General features: G+C 35.7%; 1 protein-coding gene across 2 annotated transcripts; it reads left to right on the forward strand.

Annotated features, from left to right (window-relative positions):
- Positions 1-1122: 1122 nt before the first annotated feature.
- cdkl1 (cyclin dependent kinase like 1 (CDC2 related kinase)) lies at positions 1123-10543 on the forward strand. Of its 2 annotated transcripts, XM_056470804.1 has the most exons (11): positions 1125-1581; positions 2981-3005; positions 3106-3208; positions 5117-5238; positions 5616-5688; positions 7371-7461; positions 7549-7749; positions 7933-8015; positions 8098-8154; positions 8238-8393; positions 10238-10543. In XM_056470804.1, exons 3-11 carry the CDS (start codon positions 3200-3202, stop codon positions 10337-10339), a joined length of 894 nt encoding a protein of 297 aa, XP_056326779.1. In that variant the 5' UTR covers positions 1125-1581; positions 2981-3005; positions 3106-3199; the 3' UTR covers positions 10340-10543. The 2 variants fall into 2 exon arrangements, with proteins under 2 accessions (XP_056326778.1, XP_056326779.1); XM_056470803.1 differs by having other exon boundaries at positions 1123-1581; positions 2981-3208.
- Positions 10544-12723: the final 2180 nt, after the last annotated feature.

A 12723-nucleotide genomic window follows, 5' to 3' on the forward strand; every position in this document is an offset into this window, starting at 1 on the left:
GTCTGTATGTGTGCACAATACAAAAATACATCCTGAAAATGCAAAACGAGCAGATTTGATAAAGTGATTATACCAGATGTCGTAATTGGACATACAAGACTGAGTTGTGATTTTTTAAATCTTTTTATTTTTGCTTATGGGTGAAGACCCCACTCACTGTTTGTTTAGCACAATTCCTCTCACTGTAAACATATTGGACACTCCTGCTTTACTAGACTAGAGGTTTTTTTAATGAATTAAACTGACTGAGAAGATTTTTTAACCCATTTCTAAACATAATAGTTTTAATAACTCATTTCTAATAACTGATTTATTTTATCTTTGTCATGATGACAGTAAATAATATTTTACTAGATATTTTTCAAGACACTTCTATACAGCTTAAAGTGACATTTAAAATCTTAACTAGGCAGGTTAAGGTAATTAGGCAAGTTATTGTATAACGATGGTTTGTTCTGTAGACTATCGAAAAAATATATAGTTAAAAGGGGGTAATAATTTTGATCTTTAAATTTTGTTTTTTTAATTAAAACTGCTTTTATTCTAGCTGAAATTAAACAAATAAAACTTTATCCAGAAGAAAAAATATTATCAGACATACTGTGTAAATGACCTAGCTCTGTTAAACATAACTTGGGAAATATTAAATAAAAGAAAATTCAAAGGGGGGGCAAATAATTCTGATTTCAACTGTATGACATCCCAAACATTGTTTGTTATGGATATAGGGTTGTACAATGACACTAATGTATTTACAAGAACAATGTGAACAGGTTTTTGGAAAAAATAAAATAACATTTAGATGTCAAAACAAGTACAAACCTCTCAAAACCTGCATAGATGTTTATAATAAGTAGATTTTCCAGTTATTGTTGTAGACCATTTCAATGTAGTGATGTCTTTGGTCCATAAACATTTCCTGCTTGTTGTTAAACTATCTCTAACTGTAACAAGTGGCAATTCAATTCAAACATTATTTATCAATATGTAGATCTTTTTGGATTCTCAGAAGCTAAGGAAGTTATACAGGAAATATGTTAGGACCACTGTTATTGTTTATATCCGTCAAAATGGTCTGTAGTACGCTCTCTAACTTACAGATGGAGCTGTTTATTTTACCTTATTTGGTAACACCTTTATGCACCTGCACGTACTATTATCACGCTTGCGCACAGCCAGTTTACGCGTCCACAGGTGGAAACAACTGCGTTATTTTCCTTTTCATCGATAAACGCAGGGATTTACAGTCCCGCTGTCTCGTAAATGGCTGATCTGAGGTCAGGTCGAGCGGATTGTTTCGTGTCTTCAGAGTGTTGCCGTGCAGACTGAGGCGCGCGCACGGCGGAGGCGGAGTTTTGACGCGGTTTCTACGGCGACCGGCCGCTTGTAAATAGCGTGTTTTCTTCTCCATGCGAACTCAAACACATCTTCACGGACACACGGTTATATCTGTCCGTATGATTCTCCAAACAGGAACTTCTCCGCTTAATTTGAATACATTTTATTTCGGTAGTTTGCTAATTGTTATAGACTTTGTTTTTATTAAGCTGTAAAGCGAATATTTTGATGATACATTGGAAGGTAAGCTCGCTCTCTCATCTTTATTCTATTAATACACAAGTTAGGATGTTTGTATAGTGTACATTGGTAGTAAAGTTAAACACTATAAACTTAACAGTTTAATTGCTACTTTTAGAGTAGTAAACTAGTAGCATTAAGCAAGAAATGATCTTGACCACACAGTCTTGTTACATAATAGTAATGTCAATAGCTTCCTTTCACTACGAGGAAGACTTTTCTTCAAAATACATGCTGTCTTGGAGACTAAATTGCTCCAGGAAAGAAAATGGTGACCTTTGAATATTCATTTTAAAAATAACATAAGGAAAATTAAGTTTTTGTTGTATGCTCCTTGTGCTTTAACTTAAGACATCTCTGTGCCTGCTCACAATCCAGTGTAAAGACAGTAATACTGCATCAAAGCCTGACTAAATTAAGCCTGCTGTAACCTACCTCAGCCTCTGTATATTGTTGTAATTGTTGTATAAATATATTTAAGTAACATCTAAGCAATATATCAATGTTTAACGAAATACATCTAAATGCCATTTTAAATGATAGAGCCCCTCAACCATCTATATTTGCAAAGGTGACTGAAGCTGAATTTAGGTGTCTACAGATACAACAATTATAACTGTATACTTTTGATACTTGAGGTCAGTCTGAACAGGTGTAATTTAAAATGGGTGTAATGTGGCATTTCATTTTCACACTGAATTTTGAGCAGGCATAGAGCAGCCTTAATTCATCAATGTAGAGATCAAGTCAAGTCAAGTTGGCTTTATTGTCATTTCAACAATATACAGTGTTGTACACAGTGAAACAATGTTCCTCCAGGACCAAGGTGCTATCAAACAACATAATTTGACAACATAAGACAGGACTGTGCACTACTATAAACATTTAGTGAATGAAATTAAATAAGATTAACTAAAATAAAAATAAATAAGAATAAGAGCGCAAAAGTGTGGTTTGTGCAACATTTAGTGCAAATAAGACAAGACGGGACAAGTAACAGTAATGCCAACCAGCACGTTATGAGTACGAGATGCCTTAAATGTTTTTTTAAGAGGCCCCAAACAATATGCATATCACTTTCTGTGTCTTTGGTCCATGTACTTACTGTAGTATTATCATTAAATTATGCACAAGTACATCTTAAGCTTATAGTAAGTACATTGCTTACTACGTAAGTGTATAATTACAGTGTAACAAGAGCACCTTAAAATAAAATGTAACCCTATACATAGAATGAATTTTTGGTAACAAGTAACATTTACTATAGTAACGGCATAAAATAAAGTGTAACTACATTGTTATCAACTGCTCCATATATATATATATATATATATATATATATATATATATATATATATATATATATATATATATAATTAACAAACTTCATATTTTGTTTCAGGTTTCACAACTAGATCATCATTAAGGTGAGACATTATCATAAGCTTGTCGTGCTGTAGCGATGGAGAAGTATGAGAAGATCAGTAAGATCGGTGAAGGTTCATATGGCGTCGTGTTCAAGTGCAGGAATAAAGACACTGGACAGATTGTTGCCATCAAGAAGTTTGTGGAGTCTGAGGATGATCCCATCATTAAGAAAATAGCGCTCAGAGAAATCCGCATGCTGAAGGTGAACACTTAAAATTTTCAATTTAGACTGCTTTAAAATGTTGTTTCTGCAGGAAATCAAGTCCTTTTGATTCTTGTTTTGTGCAGTTTTTATTTGTGCCCTAAAAATGACTCTCAGAGGTGTTATTGTGTCATTAGTGATTGTATGGCAGCAGGATGTTTTAATATCAGTGTTTGGAGCTCTTGTATGATTTGCAAACTCTTTGCTTTGAGCTGAGAGTGAGGCTGTGGCTTTGAAGATCTGACCTGGCAGCCAACACTGGATTACCAATTAATTTCACTCTGTTATGCATGAATGGATGAATGGATAAATATTCTTGTTGTTCCCTTCCACTCCCCTGAGGATGTTTTTTTTTTCTTTAATTAGGCCAAGCATGATATCAGAGGTTACTATACCAATGACTACAGCTTTCAAGTGTGTGTGATATTGTCTATAAAAAAAGGTGCTCAAGTTTATTTGATTATTTACACTACCTGTTTTAAGTTTGTTATAGTGTGATTGTTTAATTTTAACCCATAATAGTTCTAAGATTTATTCTGGGATGGATGGAGACCTGTTGCTGTTGGAATTTCAGCATTTTTGCTTTGTTATATTTTGATGTTTTTAGTTTTCTTGTTTAAATTTTTATATTTTCTTTATTGTCGCTTTTATATTCAATATTCATTCATTGATAAGATATGAAGCTGCATGTTTTATAATAATTGCTTACATTTATATAGCGCATTTCTGGACACTCAAATCGCTTTGCACATTTTTGGGAGGAATCTCCTCATCCACCACCAGTGTGACTCCTACTCTTTTTAGAAAGACATCCTGGTATTTTTAATGACCTCAGCTTAATGTCTCATCCGAAAGATGGCGCTCACTGAGCAGTATAGAGTCCCCTTCCCTATACTGGGGCATTAGGACCCACACAGACCGCAGGTTGAGCACCCCCTGCTGGTCTCACTAATATCATTTCCAGCAACAACCTAGCTTTCCCATGTGGTCTCCCATCCAGGTACTGACCGGGCACAACCCTGCTTAGCTTCAGTGGGCGACCATGTGAGAGTTACTGAGAGCTAGCTGCTGGCTAGCTTTTCACATTATTGTAGTATTTTCTTGAATATATTTACTTTTTATGAAGTATTCAAACTCTGCAGATGTTTGCACTAAAGTAAATGTTGTTAAGACTCTTAAAATAACAGAATAAAAAAAAAACATTTGGAAAAAAAAGTAAGTTTTTTCATTTTGGGTTATTTTATTACTATTTAAATATTTATGCATGTATGCATTTTAATATGCAATTACGTCTATAAATACATATTTGTTTTGATTAAATAAAAAAAGTTTAAGCTATAAATTCATAACAAATATGTTAAATTCTCCAGTGTTTAGTCACTAAAAAAATAAGTACGTTTATGAGCGTCATGTGAATTTTTACAAATGATCAGATATTCTTTCATTCATTGAAGCACAATTTTCTCTTCGGAACATCGTAAATCATGCTGGAGAACCATTGTTATCTCATGGCAATTCGTAACTTTGATTTAGTGGCTAATTCGTATGAATGTGTACAATCTCTTTCGTGCAATTTAGGACGATTTGTTCATCCCCCATTGTCGGTTGGGATTAGGGATGGGGTTTAGTGCCTCCTTTTAGAAATCTCACATATTCGTTTGACTGATCTCGGCTTGTATGAATTTGCACAAATTAGCCAGTAACCTGAAAATGCATAAAATAGTTAAATCAGATTATAGTTAATCACAAACTTGTGCCATTCATCAATACAGCAAAATGGGGACAAACAGTCAGATGTTCTAAAAACGGCATTAAATTAGAAGTAAATAAGAAGCACTTTACAAGTGTTTAGACGTTTTTCTGATACATTTGCACACAAATAAACCCTTCTTCACATTTTGTGTCCAGCAACTAAAACATCCAAACCTGGTGAATCTAATGGAGGTGTTCAGAAGAAAGAGAAAACTTCACCTGGTGTTTGAGTACTGCGACCACACTGTCCTGAATGAGCTGGACAGATACCCACGAGGGTGAGAACACACACACCTATAAACTGACTCTGTTTCTCATGCTAACAGTCATATTGTTTTTGTTGCTATGCCACCCAGTGTGCCCTTACTGGAATGTTTACCGCAGGATGCATTTGCCCTCTGTGGTGCACTTGAGGGAGACGCTGTTAAACATTTAACAACATTTAACTCTTTCTGTGTCGCCCTCTTGATTTACAAGTCCAGAAACAACAAAGCTCACACAAAAGATGACTTATATATGCACATATACACACTATATAGGGTTAGTGCAGGGCTCAGTAGGAGCACTGAGAAGAATGAATGCTTGGTTGAAGCAGAAAATTTGGTTTGTGTTTCTGTAAATCCATTGTGACGCCATTGTGTGTGTGTTCATTCAGTGTTCCTGAACATATGGTTAAAAGCATCATCTGGCAAACACTTCAGGCTGTGAACTTCTGCCACAAACAAAATGTAAGACTTTTAAACTTGTTGCTACTCTTTACCAATCTCTTAAAATCTGTGATTGAATGCCTCACAAAAAGTAAAAAAGAAACAACAAAAATACAGCAACTCTTTATTTATGATGTGTAAAAAACGTTGTTGTAAAGAAATAGCATATTGTTCCTTAAAAATACTACTTTTACAGTATACTACTTTTAAAAGTAATACTTTTTACAATATTATCTTGTAAATAGCACTGTTGTATTTAAAGTTTGTAGGGAGAATTATTGCATTAAACACTTTTTTTAATAAATTGTAATAAAACCAATTTAATTAATTTCCAATATATTGAATGCAATTTTAAAGCTTTTGGTAACAACAATTTATGATTATTACAGTATACACTCGCCGGCCACTTTATTAGGTACACCTTACTAGTTCTGGGTTGGACCCGCTTTTGCCTTTAGAACAGACTTACTCCTTCGTGGCATAGATTCAACAAGATACTGAAAAATATTCCTCAGAGATTTTGGTCCATATTGACACGATAATATCACTTAGTTGCTGCAGATTTGTCAGCTCCACATCCATGATGCAAATCTCCTGTTTCACCACATTCCAAAGGTACTCTATTGGATTGATAACTTTTGACTGTGGAGGCCATTTAACTACAGTGAACTCATGTTCAAGAAACCAGTCTGAGATGATTCACGCTTTATGACATGGTGCATTATCCTGCTGGAAGTAGCCATCAGAAGATGGGTACAATGTGGTCATAAAGGGATGGACATGGTCAGCAACAATTCTCATGTAGGCTGTGGCGTTGACACCATGCTCAATTGGTACTAATGGGCCCAAAATGTGCCAAGAAAATATCCTCCACACCATTACACCACCACCACCACCAGTCTGAACCGTTGATACAAGCCAGGATGGACCATGCTTTCATGTTGTTGATGCCAAATTTTGACCCGACCATCCGAATGTAGCAGCAGAAATCGAGACTCATCAGACCAGGCAATGTTTTTCCAATCTTCTATTGTCCAATTTTGGTGAGCCTGTGTGGTCTTCTGCTGCTGTAGCCCATCCACCTCAAGGTTGGACGTGTTGTTCGTTCAGAGATGCTCTTCTGCATACCTCGGTTGTAACAAGTGGTAATTTGAGTTACTGTTGCCTTTATATTAGTTAAAACCAGTCTGGCCATTCTCCTCTGACCTCTGGCATCAACAAGGTATTTGTGCCCACAGAACAAATGTGATTGGTTGATTAGAAATTTGCGTTAACGAGCAGTTGGACAGGTGTACCTAAAAAAGTGGCCAGTGAGTGTATATTATTATATATTATTTGTTTTTTATTATTGCTTATTTATGAATATTTATTTTAATATCTAATTGCAAGGTTTTTTTATATTAAAAAATAAATATATATATATATATATATATATATATATATATATATATATATATATATATATATATATATATATATATATATATATTTATCCCCAACATCATGCTTTGACCTGTATATGTTTTATGAACAGCTGAATAGAATAATAGAATAATATTTATATAATAATATGGTTATTATCACAAGAGGCAGGATTAATTTTATTTAATTAGTCAGCTAAATAAGAGTAAAGTGTCTTAATACTGTCTTTAGATCAGATATTTGAATAGACTCTTGGAATGAAGTGACAATGTTTGTTGTAGTGTATCCACCGAGACGTGAAGCCTGAAAACATTCTCATCACCAAACATCAGGTCATCAAACTCTGCGACTTTGGCTTTGCCAGGATCCTTAGTGCGTGAACAAATGCAATACACACACTCACCTTACACGCTCTCTACTTTTAAGGTTATATCTAATACCTCACTCTTTATTTTCCAGCGGGTCCGTGTGATTATTACACAGATTATGTAGCGACGCGGTGGTATCGAGCTCCAGAACTGTTAGTGGGAGACACACAGTATGGCCCACCAGTAGACGTCTGGGCTGTAGGATGTGTTTTTGCAGAGCTACTCTCTGGCGCCCCCCTGTGGCCGGGCAAATCTGATGTAGACCAGCTGTATCTGATCAGGAAAACTCTGGGTAAAGACACATTCATAAACCTCTTTTCTCACATGCATGTAACTCTCCTGCCTGTCTGGTATGCTAATATATAATATAATTATATAGGCTTTGACGTTAAGATGCTTTGACACAATATACAATGTAACAGGACTATAGAAATAAAGATGATTTAATAGTTATGGTTTAATGTTGTGGTCATAGGTGAGCTGATTCCTCGACATCAACAGGTGTTCAGCACCAACCAGTTCTTCAGCGGCGTTTGTGTCCCTGAACCACAGGAGATGGTGAGATGACCAGCAAATGTTTATTCTGCAAATGTTCATTTGAGGAGATCTAGAAAATTAACCCTCACTTTCAAATGAATAGGAGCCTCTTGAACTGAAGTATCCCAACTTGTCGTACCAGGCACTGAGCCTCATGAAGGTCAGTTAAACACACAATAAGCACACAATGTTCATACACTGCATGAGTCAGAGTCAGTGTCAGCACATTTGCGTGTGTTTTAGGGTTGTCTGCGGATGGATCCGGCTGAAAGGTTGTCCTGTGAGCAGTTACTGGAACAGCCCTACTTTGACAGTCTGCGTGAGGAGAGCGAGAGTGTGACGCGTGAACTGGACCGCAAGAAACGCACACGGCAGCCACGCAAACACCTGCCACCTGGGGTCTGTTAATATTACTACAACACTCACACCTTGCCTATGTCACCCTCTGTAGTGTGCAGTAATTGTGGAGTTTGGTACCACTACCAAATCATTCAAATAGTTTAAAGGTGCAGTATGTAAGTTTGACACCCAGTGGTTGAACTAGGTATTGCACGCCTGGTTTAAAACAAATGCAAGCGCAAGTTGCCAGATTGTCAACATCAACAGAAGTGTACCTGACAATCGAGCCTAAAGGCTGATTTAAGTCATTTTCTAAAAAGCAACGGCACAGGATAGAAGGAATATTTCTAAAGTTTTTGTCCTAACCAACACCTCGTATTGATATTTTAGAAACTAGAAGTTTCAATTTCTTGCAGCTGAACAACAGAAAGCTGACAGTGTTTACTTCAGGTACACCTCATGTGCTTTATTCAGTGTTGAATGCTGATAATGTGAGTTTGAATGTCATTTTACATGACATTTATTGCCATACTACTGAAAGCAGCAGCAGATAGCTCACCTCAGATCCTGAAAATAAAATAAACCGTTTAAAATTGAACTTTAGAACTGACTCAGTGAAAGCCAACACATATCAGGGATTCAGCATGTACATTATCAATGTTAAAGAGGTTTAATATGTATTAATTCAATTATAAACCTTACCATTTTGCTGGAGTGCAGTAAGTGCTGTGCTTCTGAATGGCTGTATTTAAATTTTTGTCATGTTTCGTTTGGTGCAAACAGCCAAATTGCTTATCACTGCGTATCTCATCACATAGCTTGTTGTTAGGACATTGGGTTACAGTGCAACCTGCTCACCTAATGTTTACGTTCGTAATATTTATATTATTTGCTAATTAATTACCACCTCATGTGGAGCTCTGAATCTGCATCTCATTTCGGAGTCTGCTACTGTCCACCAGAGGTTACATCTCAGCCACAGATGCACGCTTTGAAAGCCTCCCTGACTGAATGAATGAAATACACATTTTTCCAAGGCAACCCAGGGTGCTGAAATATAATTGGCTAAACTGGCAATGGGCAGGTTATAGGAACCAAAACAAAGACAGTCCTTGCGCCACGTAACGCACATTTTCAAAGCAGAATATCTGACTTCAGCATGTTTTTCAGATAAACAAGAATGTTCACTTAGCATGTTTCTTAAATATTTGCAAACATATTAGGGTATGTTTATGCTTTAGAAGAGTCAAAAACTTACATACAGCACCTTTAAACTATACTGTAAAGGGCCAGTCAAACATTTTGAATCATTGGGGGTTAAAGCATGTCCAAGCCCTATTGTAATTGATAGGATTTTCTAAGAACACCATAATGCTTGAAATAGATTAGGCAGACAAAACTGCAGGTAGAGTATGACAGAACTCCTTCAGGACAACTTTTCACTGCTGTTGTCAATTAAATCAGCCATTAAACATCAAAGATTATAAAAAAAACAACAACAACAACAGCATTCGCAAATTAGTAATAATAATAGTAATAATAACCTTCGTGTTTAGTTTTTTTGTTTTTTTTGGTAAAACCACTTTAGTAAAACTTGTAAACCACTGCACTTCAGTTAGCTAGACTCTCTAGCAGCACTGCTTATAATATTACGCAGCACTGCTGTTTATAGTATTGATAATTAGAAACATGTCTTATCTTTAATCGTAATGTTTTGCAATAATACAATATCACATAAAACTTCAGAATTTTTGCATGTTTGGTCAGTTCAATGCAACTTTTAAGAATCTCACCAACCCCAAACTTCTGTACAGTATATGAAAATAGCTGTACTGTGAAATAAGCTGTTAATATAAAATTACTTAAATACAAATCTCTAATTTATTTCAATATTTTATTGTCAGTATCTGCCTCAGTTGGCTAGCAGCACCGTCTTTCCTGCCGTGGAGAACAGAAGAAACTACAACAACCTGCGCAAATTCAACTATCATCTTCCCAACATATGATGGAAGACGACTCATCGGGAACCTGAGATGTGACCATCCACCTCCCATCTGGTGTGTCTGTGTGTGTGTGTGTGTGTGAGTGAGACAGACAAAGGGCTCTGCTCTGCCTGTAGAACAATGATGTCACACTGCCAAAGCAAAGACTCACAGAGGCATTTCTGTCACATGTAAAATGACAACAGCAATAATAACATTCAAATCAAATGTTGTGCTGTGCTTATAGTTTGATTAGACACTGACATCAGCGCTGTAGAAGAGACGATTTTTTTTGTAGATCCAGATATTTTTCTTTATTCTAAATCCTAATGATGCTTCATGTATGGCTATGAGGGGGGAAAAGAAGACCGCTAGATAATCCTCAGTTTCTTTGGATGTACTGCATTATCTAGGTATTTAAGTAAAATGTTCATATTTATTTTATTCATATTTATTTTATTATTTTATTTAAGTTTTCTTTTCAAAAAATTGGTCCAGAAAATTGGTGTGTCTTGTTTCTGCTCTGCCTTCACCGGAGGCAGTGGTTCGAACTAACTGCGTTCACACCGAAGGCAGCGAGAGCGCCAAAGTAGCCGGAAGTCATTCATTTTCAATGGGAGCCAGCGACGATTAGCGGCACATGGGATCTTTGCTGGTGCGGGTGTCGAGGAAAGTTGAAATCAAGACAACTATATGGTAATGAGCTATAAAGCGGTTTGGAGGCAAGCAGTCGAAATGTAGAAGTCCACCGCTTGAGTGGATTCCAGAGAACACTGTGCTGTTAGCTTGTTGTTCCTATGGGTTTGATTATTGCAGTCGCCGCATTTCCAATTATTAATTATTTGCAATGTTTTCTTACTGTAACATAAATAAAAAATAAGTCAATGGCGAATTGCAGGAATCTTATGCTAACTATAACAACAGTATAAAACAGTATTGCTGCTTCAGAATATTTCAGACATATGGACATATTGGATAAGTGGAGCAAAGTCACACCACAAGCAACAACTTGATCTTCCATATTTAAATGTATTTGATAAAAAGCGTGCAACATTTTCACGCTAGAAAGCTTTTTTTTATGTGGGAATGTATCTAATTTGATGATATGCGAGAACGGCCCCTTTAAATACGAGCTCAATGTAGTGAATTTTGAGCTCTTGCTGGCGGAGCTGTGAAGACTGACAGCGAACTTCGAGGCTCTTCGATGTGAACGCACAGTAATAGGACACGATTCTGTTTATAAAATTTAGCTCTTCGTTTTTGTCATCATCAGGCATCTGCTGACTGTGGACAGTAATCCTCCACAACTGAGTGCAAACCGGCATTCAAGTCTTCCTGTATTTTGTTAGCAATGCATCTTTCCTAGGACGAAACCGTGCATCGGACTGCTTTTTTTTTGTTTTTTGTTTTTCAGAAACCATTTCTATTGGATGTACAGTTGAAGTCTGAATTATTAGCCCCTCTGCTTATTTTTTTCCCCCAATTTCTGTTTAACGGAGATTTTTTTCACATATTTCTACACATAATAGTTTTAATAACTCATTTCTAATAACTGATTTATTTTATCTTTGCCATGATGACAGTAAATAATATTTGACTAGATGTTTTTCAAGACACTTTGATATAGCTTAAAGTGACATTTAAAGGCTTAACTAGGTTGAAAAAAAATGTGCTTGAAGGGGCTAATAATTTTGACCCTAAAATGGTTTTACAAAAGTGAAAAACTGCTTTTATTCTAGCCGAAATAAAACAAATAAGACATTATGCAGAAGAAAAAATATTATCAGACATACTGTGAAAATTTCCTTGCTCTGTTAAACGTGATTTGGGAAATATATGAAAAAGAAAATAAAAATCTAAGGGGGGCTAATAATTCTGACTTCAACTGTACGTCACCATATGGGGAAAAGGACACGCTTAACTCCTGTTTCATGTCGACATTAAATGACAATATTTGTAATGTTTATTTGCAAAAAAATTCATCAGTAGTTTGCAGCAAAAAGTTAAATAAGATTTTAACACTGTACTCAAATATGATTGGCAAACCAGTACACATCCAGAGAAACTGAGCATTTTCAAAAAGTCTCTTACATTTTTTCATAGTTGTATGTTTGAATAATGTATATACATGACTAAAATCACTTCTAAAGTCATAACCAGGCCCAGACAGAATCTATAATATATATATATATATATATATATATATATATATATATATATATATATATATATAATTAAACAGTGCGGTATATCATAAAACATATTAAATGGAATTGTAAGTTGGTGAAGTCATGATCAAAGTAGCCAAAATGCTTGATAAATAAAAAACAAACAATGGTTTGGGGTTGAGTATAACTTGTTTCAATCTGTAGCACTATATCTGTGTGGGCCTGGATAACCCTGTGTTG

This window comes from Danio aesculapii, chromosome 13 (genome assembly GCF_903798145.1).
Source record: "Danio aesculapii chromosome 13, fDanAes4.1, whole genome shotgun sequence".
In the NCBI taxonomy this organism is placed as follows: Eukaryota; Metazoa; Chordata; class Actinopteri; order Cypriniformes; family Danionidae; genus Danio; species Danio aesculapii.